General features: G+C 41.6%; 2 protein-coding genes across 2 annotated transcripts; both read right to left on the bottom strand.

The window, feature by feature from the left end:
• Window positions 1-1,801: 1,801 nt before the first annotated feature.
• six1a (SIX homeobox 1a) lies at window positions 1,802-4,066 on the bottom strand. Its single transcript, XM_062040574.1, has 2 exons — window positions 3,233-4,066; window positions 1,802-2,379 (listed from the first exon to the last, which is right to left on the bottom strand). Exons 1-2 carry the CDS (start codon window positions 3,790-3,792, stop codon window positions 2,085-2,087), a joined length of 855 nt encoding a protein of 284 aa, XP_061896558.1. The 5' UTR covers window positions 3,793-4,066; the 3' UTR covers window positions 1,802-2,084.
• An 8,206-nt stretch (window positions 4,067-12,272) lies between these two features.
• On the bottom strand, window positions 12,273-21,143 carry six4a (SIX homeobox 4a). Its single transcript, XM_062042162.1, has 3 exons — window positions 20,299-21,143; window positions 18,295-18,968; window positions 12,273-14,672 (listed from the first exon to the last, which is right to left on the bottom strand). The coding sequence occupies exons 1-3, from the start codon at window positions 21,030-21,032 to the stop codon at window positions 14,086-14,088; spliced, it is 1,995 nt and encodes a 664-aa protein (XP_061898146.1). The 5' UTR covers window positions 21,033-21,143; the 3' UTR covers window positions 12,273-14,085.
• Window positions 21,144-22,568: the final 1,425 nt, after the last annotated feature.

Here is a 22,568-nt window from a genome sequence, read left to right as displayed (position 1 = left end):
TTTGAGGGTGATTAAAAGCAGCATCCGGATTTCCGTATAGGATTGATTTGAGTCTCTCGCACATCCTGAAGGTGACCGATGGCCTCGCACTGTCATGCACTCCGCAACACCTGTTTAATATTGACTGTGCTGCCATGATGTCATTAGATTAACAGGTATGAGGAGTCCCTTGACTGGCTTTGTGCATCACCTGTTTGTTAATTTGTGAATATTCAGCCTCACTGCCAAATGTCAGAGCTGCACACTACTCTGATTGATAAGGGTCATCAGTAGCTGGCATGCGGAAAAGCATAAAAATGTTCTATCAACAATGCATACTAAATGTATTCTCGCTTATGGTGTATTTATTCCAGCCATGGCCTTTCCCCACCAGAGCATATATCATTGCATTACATTATTTCCTCTTACAGCAAAACAAGTTTGTGCACTATCATGTGTCTTCAGTTAAGACTTTGAAGGGGGGTGGGGCAGTCATTTGCTGAATATCTTAGGTGTAATGAGAGCATATGGGTGAGTTCAGGAAGGATCATAAATGGAGCTCAGCATCAGCTCTGTAACACACTTTTTACAAGTTATCTCAATGTTGACCGATTTTGATTTTTCTTCTTAATTTGATCCAAGAGGCCTTGCTGCAAATTTTCTTATGCTATTTTTTCGCCTCTTATTCACTAATAATATATGTTGCCATACTACTTCTTGCACTTAATTGAGCATGCAGTTAGACACCACCGATTCTTTCATTTTTAGCTTGATAAAACAACCACAAAGACAGCAGCTTTTTAGGGCTTGTGTATGTGTGCGGGTCTCTGGGGGGGGCAAAATAGCTAGAGGCACTCCCGCCACCCACCGACCCCAAAACTGAAGCTGGGTGCTGAGTCCCTGCAGCCCTGCAATCTTTGCAATCACGCAGTAATGCTAACAGCAACTGTTTTAGATTATGCTTAGGAAATCCTCAGTGCTCTCTGCTCAAAACAATTTAGCCTGACATGACTGTGTGATGGGGGGCGGGGGACAAGCGCTATGTCCTCTTCATCAAATTATATCTACCTGATCGCCCCACCTCCCATTAGTTTGACTATCATTTGTATTATTATTATTATTATATTTGTTATTATTGTTATTATGATGATGATTATGATTGTTGTTGTTATTCATATTATGAGCATTTTTGCATTGATCCCCCACATTATGGTTTCTGATGAAATAATTTTGCCTTTGCTATTTAAAGAACATGAATATCTATTCAGTAATTATTTAATCAACGAGTGAACTTGACCTTTAACTTGTTTTCTTTTTTCTTTTTTTTTCTTTTTTTCTGCAGGATGTTCGCCATTTACGTCTGAGAAATCCATTGCTATAAAGAATGAGTGCTGACTCTTTCCCATGGCCCGGAACCCACAGAACAAACTCTCGGTGAGTGCAACAACAACACAAAAGCAAAAAACAAAAAACAAAAAACGGAATAAACTGCGTCAGAATTTCAAAAGTGGACAAATGCAAAAAAAAAAAAGTTCAACCGAACATGAATTTAAAAAATGGTGTTGACACAGGTGCTAAAGTGTGCATTTAAGTTATGACTAGCTATTGAAATTTTTGACGAAATGTATATAATTAACCAAGAAAAATCACTGATTTTTTTAATATAAATTCGTCATAATAATATTTGTTGTTATAGAGAAAAAAATATCCTTCAGATTTTCCTTCAATTGACAGTTACATTTGAAAAACTTAAAATACCATATATTAAATAAAAGTGCAGACAACCAATTACTTTTACTTTTATTTGAATCCAATGACATGACCTGACATAATTATTTCAAACAAAATACCATAAATTAAGTAAATGATGTATATTCCACTAAGTGTTTCAATGAGTTTTAGGTCTTGTTTGTGTGTGTTGTTTTTTTAGAGATAATAAAGCCTCTTGTCAGGTGATATCCAGATTTAAGCGCATAAAGTAATTGTGTCATATAATCAAATTTAACGACAGAAAAGTCAGTCTATATAGGCTACAATATTTCATACACCAATCTGATACATGTATCAGTCCTCTTCTGTGTGGTAAAATAAAACAGCCCCCCCTTTTAAGAGCCCAAATCCACAAGACTGGAGGTTAGGGGTCCCAATAAGGAGTCCTGCAGCTGGTGCGGGTGTCCGTGCATGCCGTGCACCGACTGTGGGGCTCCCAGGCCGGGCATGGCGTACGCAGAGACCCCAGGGTGGCCCATGGTGCCCTGAAGCAAAAGCGCTGAGTTCTGGTCGGGGCTTTGAGGGGGAGAAAACTCGTCCTCCGAGCTGGACATTAGAGACTTGCCTCCATCCAGCGGGGACAGCTGGTTCTGTTTGTTGCCGCCTGCGTTGCTGTTTTCACTGTTTTCTCTGCAAGAAAGGATGGACGCATGTTGGGATTAATCAGGATAGATATACACATTATTTTGATTATTTATATTGTATATAGATAGATAGTACTTAATTGATTCCTTCAGGAGTGTTCCCTCAGGAAAATTTTAAATTCCAGCAGCAGTATACAGAATTGAGATCGAATTTAAAAAGTAAAAATAAATAATGGGGGTGTAAATAGAAGTAAAATAGAAATTATAACAATAAGAATAAAAATAAAAAGCAACAATAAGAATAAATATATAACAGTAAACATAAGAATATAACAAGAGAAAGTAGGCAGTATATATAGTGACCATGTTGTGAAAATGTATTGCACTTTTTTTTTTTTAAATTGTTATTGTTTTGCATCCCCTGTCATCCTAGTACACCCCCCACCCTCCCACCCCAGAGAGGAGTTGCACAGTCTGATGGCGTGTGGGACAAAATAGTTTTTAGTCCTGCACTTGGGATGAAGCAGTCAGGCAGTTTAAATTCCAACGTTTAAAACATCAGAATAAATTATATGTAGTAAAAAATAAATGTTGAGATTAAAGGTTTTTGAAAAAAAAATTACTATGGCATCTAGTCTGATTTTTGGATAGAAACACAATTTCTATTGTAAAAAGAAGCCAAGTACAACGTGAAATATTTCATTGTAAATTACAGACTAATATTTTCCTTACTGTTACAGTATTATTTACACTATGCTGTGAAATATAAGGGATTTTTTTTAATGTGTTGTAAGGTTACAGTTTATTGCGAAATCCTGGTACGTTAAAAAGCACACACTTTTGTGTACTTTGGGCAGCCTTTCTGCGTGTATTTGGTATTTTGTCGAGCGAAAGTATACCTTTCTTTGGCCTCGGCGGCTCTGTCCCTCTGCCGCCTGTTTTTGAACCAGTTGCTGACCTGCGTGGTGGTCAGTCCGGTGGCCTCGGCCAGCTCCCTCTTCTCCCGCGGGGACGGGTAAGGGTTGTGCGTGTACCATTCTCTCAGGACCCCCCGGGACTTCTCCTTGAAGCAGTAGCTGGTCTCCTCGCCGTCCCAGATGGTGCGCGGCAGCGGGAATTTCCTCCTGACGCGGTACTTCCCCACGGCGCCGAGCGGCCGACCGCGCAGCTTCTCCGCCTCCACGTAGTGCGCCTTGAGCCACAGCTGCTGCAGCTTGGGGTGGTTGTGCGGCGAGAACTGGTGGCTCTCCAGGATCTTGTAGAGCTCCCGGAAGTTGCCCCGGTGGAAAGCCACCACCGCCTTCGCCTTGAGGACGCTCTCGTTCTTGTGGAGGTGGTCGCAGGCGGGCAGGGACCACAAGAAGCGGCCGAGTCTCTCCAGGTTCCCGCCCTGCTGCAGCACCTCGCACACGCACGCCACTTGCTCCTGCGTGAAGCCGAAAGACGGTAAAATAGACATCGCTCCACCCTGCTCGGAGAATCCAAAAGCTGATGTTTATTTGTCTTTTTTTTTCTGGACGTTGTTGTCGTTGCCGCGATGCGATCCTTCCGCGTTAGCACACGGGCCTGCCCCGCACTATTTTATATGTCCGCTGTCTCCGCTGCAGATTTTGGATGTTGATTGTCGGGACAATTTGTTCCTGCTGGAGATATGTCAGGCTTAAAGGGAGCCTGTGCGTTCCGGTGATTGGCTCTCTCTCTGCCCTGCACCCTGTACAGCAGAGCTGGACTGACTTTGCAGCTCCGTTTCCTCCCCAGAGGCAGCGCGTCAGGGGCTGAAATAGGAGCGCCTCCGTGCACCTCCCACCCCCACTGCAGCAGCTCCTAAACACTAATCAATTATTACAGACCTCTTAAAGGCATTATTAACATGTTTGCCCGAAGCATTATTTGGATTATAACCGCGCGTTGCACAAAAAATAATAATAATAATAATGTAGTCATGCAATAAATACCACACAAACAGGCAAATGTCAAGATGATTGTTGGGAACGTTGTGTTGGGTTAGAGTTGTCCTCACTTATTCCACTGCATGTTTGAACTCATATTGTTTTTTAAATACGTTTTCCTTATTTTCCTTCATTCATGTTGCATATATTATACATTCTCATTCTGGTTCAGTATGGTGACACTTAGTGACTTCAAAATGTCAAACGAACAAATGTAAGCAAACAATATATTGTGTAAGTGTCAACAATGTAGAAATAATTCTCGCATAGCCATGGAAGAAGGAGTCAGAATAATTAAGATATGACATGATTGTTCATTATGTCTGAAACAAATTAACCATGTACCTGAGAACCCCTGCAGTGGACAGTGAATTTGTTTTGGTTGATTTCTTTTGTCAGAGTTGCATATTTTAATATTCAAATAATCATTTAAAGAATAATATGAATAAAAAACACTTATTTTGCATAACCGGACATTTTTTCATTTTTATATTATTTGTAATTTTTGTATGCGTTTTTTAAAAAATGCCCTGATTTTTGTATGACAGTGCATTTTTTTATTGTATTAGTTTTTATTTTTAGCAAACGAAATGACCAAAAACAAATGTCCACTGCAGAGGATGCTGGCGCTCACATTATAATCGAGCAATCCAATGCTCAAGGTATGCTAAACCATTTGGTAAATCTATAGACAAAAATACATCTCAGATTTGTGTTATAGATGACACAAGGGAACATATATAGGGATTGAAATGCTTTTAATATTATTCTGGCAACCAACCTTTTTGGGGATTTAATATCCTCAAAACGAGTATATATCCTGTCAAAAATGTTCACTATAAGACGCACAGAGTATTTGGTCATTCCCAAAAACAAGCTGCAGGCTGTGTAAATGGCCCCCTGGCCGCACTTTGGACATCCCTACAGTGGAGGCCCCTTTTTTAAGTCAACGCCCACCTCCTTAATTACATACAGATTGCTGCATCCCCACCTTTTCACGGTCTAATAATTACTGAGGCCGTTTATTTTACGAGGTGATATAATTTAATAAGTTCCTATAGTTCAAATTTGGTGTACCACTTTTTAACCACAACCTGCCCCAAAACGACGCACATGGCAAATGTGTGTGTGATGTTCGTGTGTGCAAAATACATCTTTGTCCTATTTACAACTAAACAGTGCAATAATGCCTTTCATGACTCAATAAAATATATAGGCTATACTTAATTGGAGTTATTGACCTTTCCCTTTATTTTCTTGCATTATCACGTTGGAGAAGCTGCTTTTAAATTTTTTGGCCCCATTTCTTGTCTCCGGGATTAAACCGGCACCGTAGTCATGCCTCCTGCATGCAGTGTTTTTCGGTGGTCTGAAACACTAAACCGCTCCATTAGTAAATGAGCTGTGTGCCATGCTGCCCCTCTTGCTGCTGCAGTTGTTGCTTCCAGACTCATGGATCACATTTCTTTGTCTGACTCCTGAAACCGGATTACCTTTTTTAACCAGAGGCTCAGGGCTCTGGCCCAAAATGTGTTCAACTCAGAATTTATATTTATTCAATTATTTGTTATAATTATTGGTTTTGGCAAATATAGACTTTTCCTAATGTGTTAATTTAAAATTAGGGAAATTATTTTTATTATACAATGCAGACATATACTATGCACAGTAAATCTTTACACTAGCCAGCCTCAATATTAATATTTTCTAGAGCCAATTTCCATAGTGAGTCTCGAACCATTTTTCTTTCATAAAAAATATAAATATAACATGCTGCAGGAAACAACACGCATAAGATTTGACCTCTGCAGTGCAACTTTCCCATGTATTAACATGATATATGTGCACGTTGGACAATATAAGAAAAAGGCTTGTGTGCATGGCTGTGTAAAAGCTCAGTGCTCCAGTAAATGAGCTGTCTGATCAGCAGCTCTCGGGTTTCTCTAATATCTCTACCACATTGCGTCGCGCCTCCTCCTTTAACCCCAGCAGCCCGGGGGGCCAAATTATTTCAAGATGTCGACTCTCCGCCTCCACTCCGGCCACGGCCAGACCTGAGCATGCACCCCCCTTTTCCTCCTGAAAGTAATGCAATACTTCTCGGTATAGACTATGTAAGTCATGTGCTGCAACCGGCGGCCCACGGCCACACGTTGACACATGGATGACACCACAACCACCACGCACCGGAGTGAGGTGAGTTCAGTTCAAAAATGTACTGTTAAAAAAAAAAACGGCATTTTTTTGCAGTCGGCCCACTGAAGCATCCTTAAAAACAGCAGAATACTTTTATCATAGCTGTGGTTTTCACCGTGCCTCACAGAGAATGCATAGCAGCTTAAAAGAAAAATAAAGAAAACCCTGAGCTATAACTTCAGTTATATTTTCATTTAATTTTTAATTTTATTTTTTTTTCCTTTTAAACGCCAGAAAATATGCTGCAGTTTTTCAGGTAGAAGGACACATATCATATTATTTTGTGTGAGGGTGCACTTTTCGTTTAGAAACCTATATAGTGTATTTACAGTACATCGGTAAAACAACCGTTTTGATATAATTGGTGACTTTATTATGACTATAAATATTTACTATTGGCCAAATGGCTAATGAAGTAATAGACAGGCGAACCTTGCACATTACAAAATAAAAATAAGCTACCTGAAATATTTATTTTCAACCCCTGACACGTCCTGTTAAATGATCCAAATGTATTAATTACACCCCAACGAGGCAATTGGTGGCACTCGGCGTTGCCATGGAAACCAAGTGAAACGCTACCTTTCAGTCGAGTCGAGGGAAAACAAGAGAGAGGCTCGACTGGGAACACACAAGTGCACGCTTCATAAAAATGTCACCATCAAAAGCGTTGCCGTTATTGGAGGGTTTATGTTTGTAAAATATGGAGGAAAAGTGAAATGGCCCACAGATGGTTTTCACTCCATCTAAATCCAAAGTGCTATTTCAGCTGCACTGCAGTGGAACAACGCTGATGCTGTTTAAATTGGGCAGATAAAGTCCTGCAGGGGATTCTTTTGTGTGACTTTCTTTACTCATGTATTATGGGAAGAAGAATTTAAAAAAACAAACAATTTAATACAGTATTATATTAGCGGCCAACAAAACACGTGCCCTTGATATTAATTGACGAATCAATTAATGGTGTCAATAGTCCTTGGTTGAGAGTCCTGCATGTTCCTAATAAAATGGCAGGCCCTTCTCCCCCAAACACAACACACAACTTGTTGACATGAGTGAGTTAAATGAAATTGGAGCTGCAATTATCAGCTTAACAGAGTTTCCTGTCATGTTGGAAAATTAGACCTGCTACAAGTGTGCTGGGCTTCGACCCCCCATCAAAATCATTACGCATTTCCTCCAGAGGGCCGATTCTACAAATGCATTGCAATTACAGCCTGCGCGTTTACTGCCCTGCGGTCCGTAAACACACCACAAGCTAAGTATTTTGTTAGGGGAAAGGGGGGTGGGGTGTTTTTAAGGGGTGCAGGATTGCAGGAATAAATACGTTGCGCAGGTTGATAAGTATATCAAGGAATAGATGTGGTCCTCATACATGTGTGCATTCTGGCAGGGAGGGGGCGCCAAGACAATACTTTCACTCCACTCCAAGTAACTCCTGTGTGTCTGTCTGCTTCCCCCTTTCCTGTCCCATCAGCTGGAAGGTATACTACTGCATCTTTCCCACATACCTTTGAAATATTCCACGGTATATTATTCCTACAAACAGGCCTGGGGAGAGCTAAACTTTGCATCTGCCCGGGAGCAGCGGGGAGCGTCCTATAGTGGTGGGTCTGTAACGAACCAGGCTGGTACCCGCCGACCCCTGCCCTCTCATTAGTGGGACGTGGAGCCGCGGAGTACCGTGCTCCCCAGGTCATGTTACATATGGCTTGCAGTCTGCTGCGCCGCATTAAATGTCAGCTTTGAAAGCATCTGAAAGATCAGAGGTCAGTGTTTTTAATAAGGCCAGGGTTCTGGAGGGGTTCCCTGCCTCTTTTTCTTTCCCTTTTACCCTTCACTGTTTTAAAAATATGGACAAAACAATATTCATGAAAACTCGCTGCTCTTTGAGTCAATGATTATGCTTCTTTTCTGCAGCACCTCTTCCTCTTCGTGAGACTGAGCCCTGCATGGCCTCCTGCTTGCTGCAAATGGGATATTGTTCGGGCCAATACAACAAAGCTGTTTTCAGCCTCCTCAATATTGCAGGAGGGGGGGTCACCCGATACCTAACAATCAGCTAATCCACTGCCCATGGCGACGAGGTCACCTGTGCACAGGTAACTTTATCCCGACCTCACCCTCCCTTCCTGCTTGACTCACCATTTGTCTCGCTCCCTCTTTCTGCCTTTGAGTACAGACAAACAGGCTCTGTTTATGTGCATCAGTTCGATCACATCCGTTGGCCAGAATGCCAATAATCCGCCGCAGACAGACTAAGGATACACTGTGAAAATGTTCATTGTGAATTCACAGCAAATTACTGGCTATTAATTGCATTACTTTCACAGTAACATTTACAGTAAATTACTGTGAAACATCTTTACAGAAATACACTGTAACTGCAGAGCTGTGTTGTTTACGGTAACTAAGTAACAACTAAATATATCTTCAAATGTGTCATTTTTAGTTAATCACAAATATATTTCCATTAAGGCTGTCAAAAATATTGAGTTAACTAATGTGTTTAATTACAAAAAATGCTTGCATTGATTATGAATACACTTAGATTAATCACGCAATTTAATTTGATCATACATGCTCCTTTATCTCAACCCTGGATGGTCACCTGAAAGGCAGAGAGCAGGTTGTTATACGACCAGTGGTCAGGTCCATGCATACATCAGTGCAAAGATGAGTGATGAGACGGGCTGGTGCACTCACTGGCTAATTTCACCTCCAACTACACCCTGTCTGAATACAGATAAAAGTGCTAGAGTTTTGAACAAATAAATGTAACGCATTCAAATAACACATTTTAAAGAATGTTCCTAGATGACATTCTGCTAGTAATGTGTCTGAATTTGGGGTCTTTTTTCACTTAATTTAAATTATGCCGGCGAGTAATAAACTGTGATTAATCATGAATAATCCAAATTCCAAAGTGTGATTAATCGGATTTTTAAAAATTATCATTTGACATATAGATAATTACTAGGGGTGTAACGATTATATTTAATTTAGAATTTGTGGTGGCCGATATGATTCAAGGACAATATTAGTTTCTTAGAACGATACGATGCGCAACGTTTCAGGGAGGTGAAATTGATTCAGTAACTTTTTAGCAAAAAAAAAATCAACCAGTGTCACTGTGAAATAAATACTGGATACTGGACACTGCAGGTGAAGTTTCCTGTTGTTATGTCTCAACTCTTCTTTTAATAAACACAGAACATTTTAAAGACAGAACGGAAGTGACAATAGAACATTTTTGGTGACACATGGACCAAATGGCCAAGGGTGTATTGAACAAAGTTCAGTAATAAAACATTTTTTATTTTTTTTTACTTGTTTAATACCACTAATATACTATGTTCATGACACTGTTTTTAACCTTCCGTTTCAACCTAGTTCGTTTGTCCATCGCATCCTTTGTGGTTTAAAGTTAAGTTGTGGCTTAATATTATTGTGTTCTGTCGTTTTTATTTGTTGTGGCTTTTGCAATCGTGCTGTAGCTGAAAGTTGTTGTGTTGTAATTAATTATATTGTCTTGTGGTGTTAGCATTTAGTTAAAGTTAATGATTGTCACACATACACTAGGTGTGGCGAAATTATTCTCTGCATTTGACCCATAGTATGACCCTTCTCGACCACCATAGGTATCTGCCATTTTTGTTTTGATGACGCCACAGATGGGCAGACAGACTCAATGTTTAACGTCCTTATCATTACAAGTGCTAAACTTCATTATAAAGTCTGCCTTTCACAAATCCAATGCTTTATTTTTTCTACACCGTAAAAAAAATATGCACAGTTTCAGGTCAAATACCGGAAGCTGTGGTTCTCAGGAATTCACCGTAAAAAATATAGTCACGATGTATAGGACATTACGGTATGTCGATGTTGATAACTGTTTTTGCTTATGGTAAATTAATATGGGAAAAAAAGTATATATTGTTAACCTGTTTACAAAAAAAACCCTATAGAATTTACAGTAAAATACTGGCAGCTGTGGTTGCCACAAATTCACTGTAAAACAAATTAGGGCCAATTTCAGTGTTGCCAATCAGCCTATCCCCAGATGCATGTCTTGGGAGGAAGCTGGAGTACTGAGAGAGAACCCTTAGAGTCACAGGGAGAACATGCAAACTCCACACACAAAGACCCATAGCCTGGTAATCGAACACAGGACCTTCTCACTGTGAGGCCTGAATGCTAAAAACAGCACCATCGTGCTGCCCTGTCACCAATACTAGTATCTGCAAAATGCCTGTGTTTCAGAGCCACGTGAGCGGTACATGAGGATTTTAACTTGAAAATATTTGTACAAGTTTTCACTGGACAACGCACAACATGGCCTTCCGCAATATTTTCCTTCAAGTGAGCTGTTAAAAGTTAGCATTCAATGCTCCGTATCTAGTAAATAGCTGCTTGCAACCAATTCCCAACACACTTAAACACGCAGTTTACAATGAAGCACAATGTCTGAAACTACTTGCCACAAAAATACAAGAAAACATGTTGTTAGCCAAAAGTTAACTAGACTAGACAAACTCCTAAAACCACTTAGGTATGCTGTAAATTTAAATGTACAATCTGAAAAATCTTTGATTTAGAATAATATCGTACATTTTTGAATATTTGCATCCGTGTGACATAACAGTATTTACAAATAATTTATCCTTTTTAAAAAATATATATTTTCACAGTAAAGTCATGTGTTTTCTACGTATTAAAACCATAGTAATTTGGGTTATCTACGGTTTCTTGGTTTGCAGGAATCTACTGCATTTGCTACTGTGATAAGCTATTTTTTATTTTACGGTGTTTTACTGTTACTATTCAATGTCTTGCCTTAGTTTTAACGGTGTAGTCTTTTAAATCGATGTTGTATTGATACCTATCTGCCGTAATTCCAACTTGCAGAGCACAGATCAATGTACTGTACTTAAAATTTAGGATTATTAATCGGTCTATCGATATATCAATCAATCGTTACACCCCTAACTACTCTCTTAGTTTAACAGAATACTTACTGGACAGGAGTGTGCTACACGAAGCCTTAGGAGACAGATCAGATTGAATTTACAGTAATTTGCTGTAGTATTACAGTACATTTTGATCACCGTATTTTACTGTGAAAATATACTGTGAAATCCTGGTAAATCTTTTCCGCTCAAAGTAAAATAGTAAACACCTCCATGGTTTGTCCACTTGTCAAACCTGGCCTCTTTCCTATATCTCTATGTTGACTCGGTCGGGCTCCCACAGAGTGGACACACACATTCGGTGGGAACTTGTGCATTTACTGACAATCCCCTCAAGCCATGTGAAGAGTTGAGGAGCTCAGTGTCTGTGAGTGACAGCACCTCAGATTCATTCTTCCACATGTCGGGAGCAGAGGAGGAGTGAAGGGGAGCGGGATGGTGGGGGGGAGGGAATCTTTGGCCTTCGCTCAAGGGAAGAAGGGCCTTTGGATGGGGCTGCATAGAGCTGAAGACCCCCCACCCCAAAAGGCTTTACCTCTGGAAATCTCATTGCTGTTTATTTGAATTACAGGGGCTGAGATGAGAAAAGGAGGGCTAATGAAGTCCAGGTTGCCCGGCATGTGCAAACGATCATGCAGGTTTTGCAGCAGCAATGCTCGCCCCACCATTGCGCCCCCCCCCCCCCCCCCCCTTCATCTTTGGCTACTTAAATGGGGAGGAAGACACATGTGTCTGTCATAAAGACATATGTCGCTCATATACACACACCAAAGATGCAAAAAATGCATTTACCTGTTTTTATAAATATAAACATTTATTGCAATATGGAGATTTAGAAAAATACATTCACATAATTTCAGATAACAAACATACAGGTCAAACTAAGTTTAACACAAAAAAAACATCTGCCCATCATAAACAGTTGGTATATGATGTTAAAGCACTGAAGTAGGGTATAAGAAAAAGTGTGATGCATTCAGAGATATGAATGCTGTGAGTTGGCCGCAAGGCTGAAATGCGCTATTATGGTCATGTAAGACGGGGAGAATGAGGCTCCTGTGGTTAAAAAAAAGTACATGACCCGCTTGACAAATGGCCTCCACATTCTCTTGTCTCTTCCTAATTTGACACCCAACAAATATTCCTGTGACAGCAGTGGTGGAGGTGGCGGTAAATCTCTGAATCTGAGCTGTTATTGCCTTCAGTGAGCACAGCTTCAGTGTTATTCACTATGTAAAAAAAAAAGCAACATATCCATAACCTTCTGATGCAAAGAAAAAAATCACACTGACGCCTCTGTTTAAAAAAACCTTTTGTCCCTTTTTGTTCTCACCATACACTGTAAAAATGTACATTGTAAATTTACAGCAAATTACCAGTCAATAGTTGCATTACTTTAACAGTAACATTTACAGCAATTTACTGTGAAATATCTTTACAGTAATTAACTGTAATTGCAAAGCTGTGATTTTACGGTAATTACAAAAAAGTTAGAGCTAAATGCTAACACTTGACCATTGTAATCATATAGATCATTACAACAAATCTACAACTATAAGCTGTAACTTCACAAATGTATTTTTATAGCTCACTTCTCTCTCGGTTTAACAGCATACCGCCACTCACTGTATAAACGTGTGCAGCGTAGTCTACGGAACCTCTTGCGAGACAAATTTGTCTTAATATACAGTCATTTGTTGTGATGTTACAAAGGACTATGATTACAGTATTTTACTGGGAAATAGCAATTTATTGTTTCGAAATATAAAGATTTCTCAACTATTACAGTCATTTGTTGTAATGTTACAGTACATTTAAAAAAATACTGTTAAATACTGTAAAATCCTGGTAAATTTTTACAGTGTCGGTGTTTGACTGTGCAGAGGCACGTTAAAACGAAAAACGATAGAGCGTATAGCATCATCACACCTATTTAACATAGCTGCCGCGTTATAAACAACATATGAGCGACATGTGACCCTGCAGTGTGACCTTTTGATTCGATTTGACGACGAGGCTTGAAAATAGCATTCACTGTTGAAACATGCGCATTTGTCGAGGCTTGTCAAACCAGCCCGGAGTGTCATTATGGTAGTGCAAATGCCCCCCGCCCCTTTAAGAAAAAGGGTACATTCAGGCAATTTAAGGTGCTTACTGAAGGGCACTTGTCCGAAATTAGCAGCTTTTGTGTTTTGAGCGACTTATTGTGTGTACATGCGTGCAGTCCTTCAGTAAAAACCGTCCCGCTCACACAGACACACTCCCCCTCTTCCCCGATGACCTTTTTGCTTTGACCCAGATGACGCATTTAGTTTGGAGGAACATCCTGGTCACGTGACTTGCGGCATGCTAGCACCTGCTTCGGCAAATCAAGTCCACTCAACAGGAAGTAGCAGGTGTTGTCTTTTGAACACGGCTCCAACGCAACTTTCACAATGTGTGGACGTTCATGTTTTTTTGTATAAATGTCCAGGCCTTCTCTCTCTTTAGAGTGCATCTTCAAATAATTTAACAGTTACAAGAAATGAATGGTAAAAAAAAATGCACACACACACACACACAAGCACACACACACTCACACACAAAAGTGTCATCATATCACTGCTTGCATGAACATGAGTGCTTTTTGCTTTAAGGTTAAAGGTCAGCCATGTCCTCATCCATCTGCACTGTCTGTAGTTTGGCTAACTCCTTCCCCTCCGCAGGCTCCATGTCGCCACACATGGCCCGCACCATTTCAGTCACACCTGTCGGGCCCGAGCCGTCTGCCTTGTTCTCCGACAGGCTCATGTAATCACCGGTCATGCAGGCGGCCATCAGGTGCGAGGGCCTGACGTCGTGGTACTCGGTGGGCTGCAGGTGGTGGCTGCTTGGGTTCGTTTGGGCCATCAGCGGCGTGCTGACGGTGAGGGTGGTGTACACTTCAGGATGGGATGCAGTGACGACGGGGACCTCTCCGGTGGCGGATATCGGAACCTGTGTGGACGGAGCCTCTTCGGAACCAGGGGTGGAGTAGCTGATCTGCCCACTCGGGTCCAGGTGGAGCCCGTGGTGGTACGAGGAGTAGACGCCTCCCTCCAGAGGCTCCTTCTTGACTTCTCCGACGTTGCTCATACTGTAGAGGACGGTGTTGTGGTGCAGGGAGGCCATGCTCAGCTTGTCCTGCTGCTGGAAGGAGTCTTCACTGGCAGAGCTGACTGCAACATCGCTCAGAGGTATTGTACCTGTGGTCAGACCAAGACGCATCAATACACAGTAAATCCCTCCTCACTTCTCATATTATACACAAGTTGTGTGTCTTGCACACATTGTGTTGTTGTAGCCTGAGCCTGTGGTGCCTCAACAGCAAGCTGCATGTTCTGTTTTTCCTTCCAATTCACCCACTCTCTCTGCATGCATGTGCAATGTCAAACTAAGTGCTGGAATGGCGTTTTCGTTGTTCCCTCTTTGTGCTTCCCATGGCGTCTGATTGCCCTAACCTTGTTTCTCTCCTCCCTCAGCTTTGGAGATCAAGAGCACCGTGATGATGACTGATGGTGACAAAGGACCACCATTCACCCTCATTTACGTACAGTATGTTGTCGTTTACTTGTCTTGTGTAGCCCAAGACAGTATAGCTATGAGTCATAAGTCTGCACTGACCATTTCAGTGTTTCTGTTGATGTTTTTAAATGTATTTATTTAGGACAATCTGTTGTAAGGACTGTATGAATGATTCAGATTACAGCATAGTTTCTGAATCCTTCTGTAGTCCCTCATACCGGTGTGGGTGAAGTTTCTTTCCCAAGGACACAACGGCAGTGACTAAGACAGCGGAAGCTGGATTTGTACCAGGAACCCTGAAGTTTCTGGATGACTGCTCTACCATTTGAGCCACACAACCCCATTTATATTTCCCATATGGGTTTAATTTTGCTGTATGCAGTAAACCCTTGTTTGTCACGGTTAATTGGTTCCAAACATTACTGCGACTTTTTGCAAAGTACAAACCGTTGATTTTAAATAGAATATTTTCATTGTTAGAGCATACAAATCTGTTTATGACATTTGAAACGCTACATAATTTAAAGGGGTCATATTTTGCAAAACCAACTTTCCTTTCCTGTTGGTTCCTGTTTCTGTGTATTTGGGATCCCCATAACTCCCAAAAATGTGAATCCAAACTTCAGAGACATGAAAGAGATATTAATAAAACACTTTGACCACAATTGTAACATTTTTGTCATAGTGACATCAGCGATAGCTCCATAAATAGTAGAGGTTTACCCGAAGATCTTAGTCAGTCTGCCATTTTTATTCAGTTGTAGTCCAAAGTTGTCGTCAATAACTTCTCTATTTTTCTCTATCCTCTTGTTGTGGCTTGTACATGCACTTGCATTATAAAATGCTCCGCTGCTGCAATTTCTAATAAAAAAGTAGCGTACTGTACTAACTTATATCTGTCAGTAGACTTGTAGACTCAATATGCAAGCGCAAAAAACTACAAGTACATGGTTAACAGGGTGGAGACGCAGTCTAAGGGGGCTTGAACTGTTGGAGGACTCTGGTATATAAATATTCCGCCCACAAAACTGTGCATTCTGAAACCAGAAAGCTGCTTCAATATGGTTTGTAAAAAAAATCTATGCAACATTTTGATCAAAGTACCACAATTATATGTTATGTAGACCACAAGGATGCGTCATAATATGACCCCTTTAATCTAATATAGTAATGCTGCCTCAGGCTGAGCCAATCAGTGGCTACAATACTGAACGTTGCGCTCTGATTGGTTTGGTCTTATGTAGACTCCAAACACTACTGTAATTTTGATATTTTCACTTCATTTAGCCACTTTTGTGCTTGAAAATGCATTATTTAACCTGTGTGAAGTGGGCCTCCTGTCCTTCCCACCTTGTCCAAATCTCAAACTTGTCTCAATCGTTTGTGCTACGTTTGCGCTGTTGCAGTTTTTAAGTTATTATAAAATACATTTTCTGACTTGTGATGGCATCCAGCCCCCCCCCAACCTTGTCCAAATCACCCCAAAGTTGTTCCAGTCGATTGTTCTACATTTGTGCTGCCAAAAATGTTTTGTCTACTCATCATAGTTTTTAAGTTATTCATGTTTTAATATTTATAACCAGCCGCCCCACCTTATAAAAACCTCCCCAAACCATTCTGGTACTGGTTTAGGGCGATACAGCTCGGTTGGTAGAGCAGCCATGCCAGCAACTTCAGGGTTGCCGGTTCGATCCCCGCTTCCGCCATCCTAGTCACTGCCGTTGTGTCCTTGGGCAAGACACTTTACCCACCTGCTCCCAGTGCCACCCACATTGGTTTAAAAATTTTACTTAGATATTGGGTTTCACGATGTAAAGCGCTTTGAGTCACTTGAGAAAAGCGCTATGTAAATATAATTCACTTCACAATTCACACAACTATGTTTGTGCTGCAAATGTTTTTGCCGAACTATCATAGTTTTGCTGCAAACATTTTGGTCGAACTATTATAGTTTTTAAGTTATTAACATTTTGTGATTCACCTGTGTGAAGTTGGGCCCCGCCACCATGTCCAAATCTTCCCAAACTTTTCTCAATCGTTTGTGCTACGTTTGTGCTGTTCTGTGCTGCAAATGTTTTTGTTTGTGCTGTTTGGATTTTTAAGTTATTAACATTTTATTATTTGTTAATGTTATTAACATGTAATAAACCATGACTAAACCATACCTATGTCAAAATGTCCCCAATCATTCTTAAGTTATTATTGTTTTGTTTCGTTTAGCCCCCCCCCCCCCCCCCCCCCACACACACACTTTCTTTGTGCTCATTTGTGCTGCAAAAATTCAAATCAAAACCCTCCATCAACGTTTTATATAAACACTGCAAGGATATATATATAATGTAGTAACAGACACATTTATAACAATATGTTCAATATTTACCATATTTTGGTCATTTTATGCGTTACTGGAACTTCTTTCCTCAGCGCATTTGTTTCCGTTTCCATAGCAGCGCACTTCCAATTTACGGAAACAAACGTGAGTGTGTTGTAATAGACTTGGTAACACACAACAAAGACAACTATTTTTGGACAAATGAGGATTCACAACCTTATCTTTTTGAAGCTGAATATACAGAGGATGAACTTCTGCTAATAGAAGTGAACACGAACAGAGGGTGAAATGTTGGAGCAGACGGAAGCCGAGAGAGGTTGCTGTGACTTGTGGGTATAAAATATGACTTGGAGCTAAGCTATGTGGAAAAAGATGCCGTGCATACTCAAAGTGAACTTGAAAAAACGTCCCCGACCAGCTGGACCAAAACGAACAATAATAATGTCGCTACAACTTGGTTATTATTATAAGTTCTTAATAACTTAAAATGTTTAATAGTTAGACCAAACATTTTTGCAACACAAACAAGCACAAATGAATGGGTCAAGTTTGGGGAGATTTTGACATGGTTGGAGGTTTGGTTATGAACAATAACACTTAAATACCAATTACACCATAAAACTTTAGTAACTTAAAAACTGTAACGGCACAAACGAAAATCTTTGCGGCACAAACGTAGCACAATCAAATGGGTCACGTTTGGGGAGATTTTGACATAGTAAGGGTTTAGTTATGGTTAATTACACGTCAATAACATAAAAAAAATTACAAAGTTAATAGCTGAAAAAAAAACGTATGAAACAGGTTTGGGTAGATTTGGACAAGATGAGGAGGGGCAACTTAACACGAGTCTTAAACCTGTGCTAAAAAAACATTTTAAAAAATCTGCCATTTGATGAAGCCGCAGTATTTAAAGCGTGATGTGCTCAGACAATATTGACATTATTTGTCATATGAACTTCAAAACCAACCTTGTGCAATGGACGAGGACGAGGACACAGAAGAGAGCTGCAGGGAAGGAAGGCTGACATCGCTGTTAAGCATTGAGCTTCCGTCACCGTCCGAGACTCCGGTGGGTACCTGTACCAGGCTGTAGCCACCCAGCGAGGAGCTGAAGGTCAACACGGAGGATCCTCCGTTCTGGCCGGCCATGCTGTGAACCCCCTCCAGCTTCACCTGCCCTCCGTTCACACAGCCCGAATAGGAAGAGGGGTAGTGCAGGGCCGAGTCCTCTGCAGAGCCTCCCAGTCCTTTCTCCTGCATGTCCATTCCAGAGCCGCCCAGCAGCACGCCGCCGGACGGCCTCAGAGTGTTGAAGGCCAACGGCTGGAGGCCCAAATTGAGCCCGTTAAAGAGGATGTTCCCAGGTGAGTGGAGGTAAGACGAGCCTCCGTTGTGAAACACAGCCGAGGAGGGGCTATCGGTGACCAGGCTTCTGTTGTAGAGCCCCCCGCTGTTGGATCCAGGGGTCATTTTGATGTCCCCAATTTGCTGGATGACAACCCCGCTGTCCAGAGGCCCTGTTTGAATTGGAAGGCTGCTGTGAGTGATCACGCCATCTGAGGAGTTGGAGAGGGGCCTGGGTGACAACTCCTCTTGACCTTTGGTGGACTCATCCTCTGTGCTGTGGTTGCCATCAGACTCACTGCAGGGAAAGGCAGCGACACGTGAATGGATATCAAATCATATATGAGAAAATATGCATTTTCTTGCATTTGAAGAGTACAAAAGTCACAGGTTTGGACACATTTTGTCATGACGTTGAATGAGAAGGTGTGTCCAAACATTTGATGGAAGCTTTTGTATTGGGAAAAGTCAGTTCAAATTATTTGTTCATGTTTGACTTTGATCTCTTTCCATTCGCATGTAGGAGTTTGTCATGGGTCACATTTGTTGCTGTGTTATGAGGCTACACAGCTTTGAAGAGCAGGCTGTGCTCGGGAATGCCTCTACCTCATGGAGAGACGACCAGCGTCAACAAGCGTGCAACCATTTGGCCGCAATAAATTCTGCTCTGTGATAAAAGCGGAAAACAAATGGCTTCAAACGGTTCTTGGCCTTTTCAATTTCTATCGAACAACACATTAAAAAACAAATATTTCAATGCTCAATAAGCCTTGGCCTTGGTTTAGATTTAAAAAAAAAAAAATCAAATTTTTAATGATGCGTAAGGCCTACTTGCCTTGTAACCTGCCGTCTTAAGACTGATTCTAACAGCTGCACCACCACCCTATTCACAGCACAAAAAAAGGGGAGGGGGGCAACTCCCTTAACCCCCCCCCCCCCCCCCCCCTTCTCCAGCAACAGGCTACACAAGTGTGGTTTCATGTACAAAGAATATATTATCATGTAATAGCAGCCATATTTAATACTGTTTGAGAGAGGGGGGTCACCTCCACCAGGTGTGTCAGCTTTGTTCTCATACACATGCATGCACACACACTCATACACATTTATGCACACACACACACACACACACACACACACACACACACACACACACACACACACACACACACACACACACACACACACACACACACACACACACAAGAGGGAGACACAAAAGCAAGCAATAGCATTCAGTGAATAAATAATATGAATGTTGACTTATGAGCCACACGCATGCGTACAAGTCTGTATGGAAATGATTGAATGAAAAGTGTTTCCTCGTCCTTGTGACAGTATAAAGTGTGCGTGAGAGTGTTATCTCGTTGGTTTCCATGCCTATAAGCACTAACAGGCTTGAAACCCGAGCTGAATGGCAACAAGCTTCATATTTCAAAACACAACAAACGTGCTCCACACTTTTAAATAATGTACTCGTTTTATACATTATTATTTGATAGCGACGCATTATGCCATATGAGGCGGGATTGTGAACAAAACAGAGAGTTTCCGGCGACAAAGAGATAAATAAACCATATTGGGTTTTTTACGCACAAATAATCAATACAAGCAGGGTTCGGCCTCACCTTTTGGACTGCGCCTCAGAAGGGTTTCTGTCTCTCTGCCGCCTGTTCTTGAACCAGTTGCTGACCTGGGTCAAAGAGAGTCCAGTAATCTTGGCCAGATTGCGCTTCTCGGCCGGAGAGGGGTACCGGTTCTGATTGTACAGGTCCTTCAGTGCGTTCCGGGACCTCTCCTTGAAGCAGTACACCGTCTCCTCGCCATCCCAGATAGTCCTGGGGAGAGGGTACTTTCTCCGGATCCGGTACTTGTCCACGGCGCCTAGGGGTCTCCCCCGCGCCTTCTCCGCCTCGGTGTACCGGGCCTTGTACCACAGATCCTGCAGGAAGGTGTGGTTCGACGGGCTGAAGCTGTGGTTCTCCAAAATACTGTAGAGCTCCTGGTAGCGCGCCTGGTGGAAGGCGACGAGGGATTGCGCTTTGAGGATGCTTTCGTTGCCGCGCAGCAGCTCACTCTGGGGCAGGGACCAGAGGAACCGGGCCAGGCGGTCCACGTTGCCCCCCTGCTGCAGCGCCTCGCACACGCACGCCACTTGCTCCGGGGAGAAAGCCAGCGAGGAGGCGGCGCTCATCAGCAGCTCCGTGCGCACCGCGTCCGCGTTGGGCGCCGCTCGCTCCATGGACAACTCGGCCGCCTCCAACGCCACAAGCTTGATGCACTCCCGCTTGTCGACCTCCTTCACATTTTCCCTCTTGGTGGAATTTGCTGCGGTGACTTCTCCGGCAGAAGAAGAAGACATTTTTTTGTTGCTGAAGGCTTCCCTGGTTGAGTCACTCCTCCCAACTCGATCAGGTTACCTCCTCGCCATGCGAAGGCGATCGGATATCTGACAGCAGTTGAAAGTAGATACTTCTCCCTCTCTCTCTTCCCCCACAGCCTCCCAACGTGACTTTTTACTCCACGCAGACTGCAAGTGGAAGAAGACACGCTGAGGTTTAGCGCTGGAGAGCCACGCTATTGGTCGCCCGGGGCCCCCAGGTGGGAGGAGCGACGATGATCCAGACTTCAGTGTTTGCTCTCCAGCTGTCAGTCATGCAAGCTCCGCCGTCCAACACTTTGCTCACCTGTGCAACCTGTGCTAGGTGAGCACTTCCACGACCGTGGGAATGAGCGGTTCGAGGAGGTGGCTTTAGGCCAGGGGTGTCCAAACTTTTTCCACTGAGGGCCGCACACTGAAAAATCAAAGCAAGCGGGGGCCATTTTTATATTTTTTATTTTAAAAAACAATACAATATATGTATAAAAAAATATACATTTAGGCCTCCACTCAGACTTGATCCCGGGGACCCCAAAAGGTTTTGGTCAAAAAATATATTACAAATGTTTCATTATTTAGTATTATTATTATTATTATTATTCAAGGTTTAAATCTCTAGATCAACATTAGGTCTATCTGTCAATATAACGCTTTTAAAGATTTAAGTTGTATGCCATTTTTGTCAAGGAAAACCGTGTTTTTTTAATGGAAAAAAACACAAAATATGCAATATTTTCCCCCAATAAAATTTTAAAGTGGAATATTTGAGATTATATAATAATTGGAGTCTTAAAAAGGTCAATAACTCATAACAACATTGATTTCAATTAATTATTTTTTTCAGCAATGACACTTAAAAAAAAAAAAGTCCCACTAAAATTATTGGGGATCCAAAAGGGTACTGCTCAGTAAAGTTTTAAAAAATAAATCCAAATTTTTTTTTACTTTTACCACAATAGTCTCAAGATCAACTTCAGATCTATCCGTCAATTATAAGTTTTATTGTTGTTTGTGTTTTTTGTTTGTTCGTTTTAGGCCCTTCTTTAAAAAACTTTGTTTTTTAAATGGCAACCAAAAAATATGCAACATTTTCCCCCCAAAATATCTCAAAGTGGAATATTTAATGTGAAGTAAATGGAGCCTTGAATAGGTCAATAATTCATAATGACATTGATTTTGATTCATTATTATTTTTTAAAGAAAGAAACAGCCTGCATGGCAGCTTTGTGTTATTAGAGTAAATAATGCAACATTTTCTTGTTACATTTCACCTGTTTGCTCTTTTATACCACTTTTTATGTTTTTTTTTCATCGTATTTTTAGAATGTGCCATGGGGCCGTTAAAAAATTACCTGCGGGCTGCAAATGGCCCCCGGGCCGCACTTTGGACACCCCTGCTTTAGGCTAAACTGGGACTTCCTATAAGGCAGGGCCGGGTGTCCAATGCACAGTTTCGCCTGCAGCCTGTTTTCCCAACTGGCCCTCTACGGTGGCCGATGGGGACAAAGACGCCTACGT

This window comes from Entelurus aequoreus, linkage group LG03 (assembly GCF_033978785.1).
Source record: "Entelurus aequoreus isolate RoL-2023_Sb linkage group LG03, RoL_Eaeq_v1.1, whole genome shotgun sequence".
In the NCBI taxonomy this organism is placed as follows: Eukaryota; Metazoa; Chordata; class Actinopteri; order Syngnathiformes; family Syngnathidae; genus Entelurus; species Entelurus aequoreus.
The sequence above is the reverse complement of the archived record's forward strand: the minus strand, read 5'-3'. Positions and strand labels throughout refer to the sequence as shown.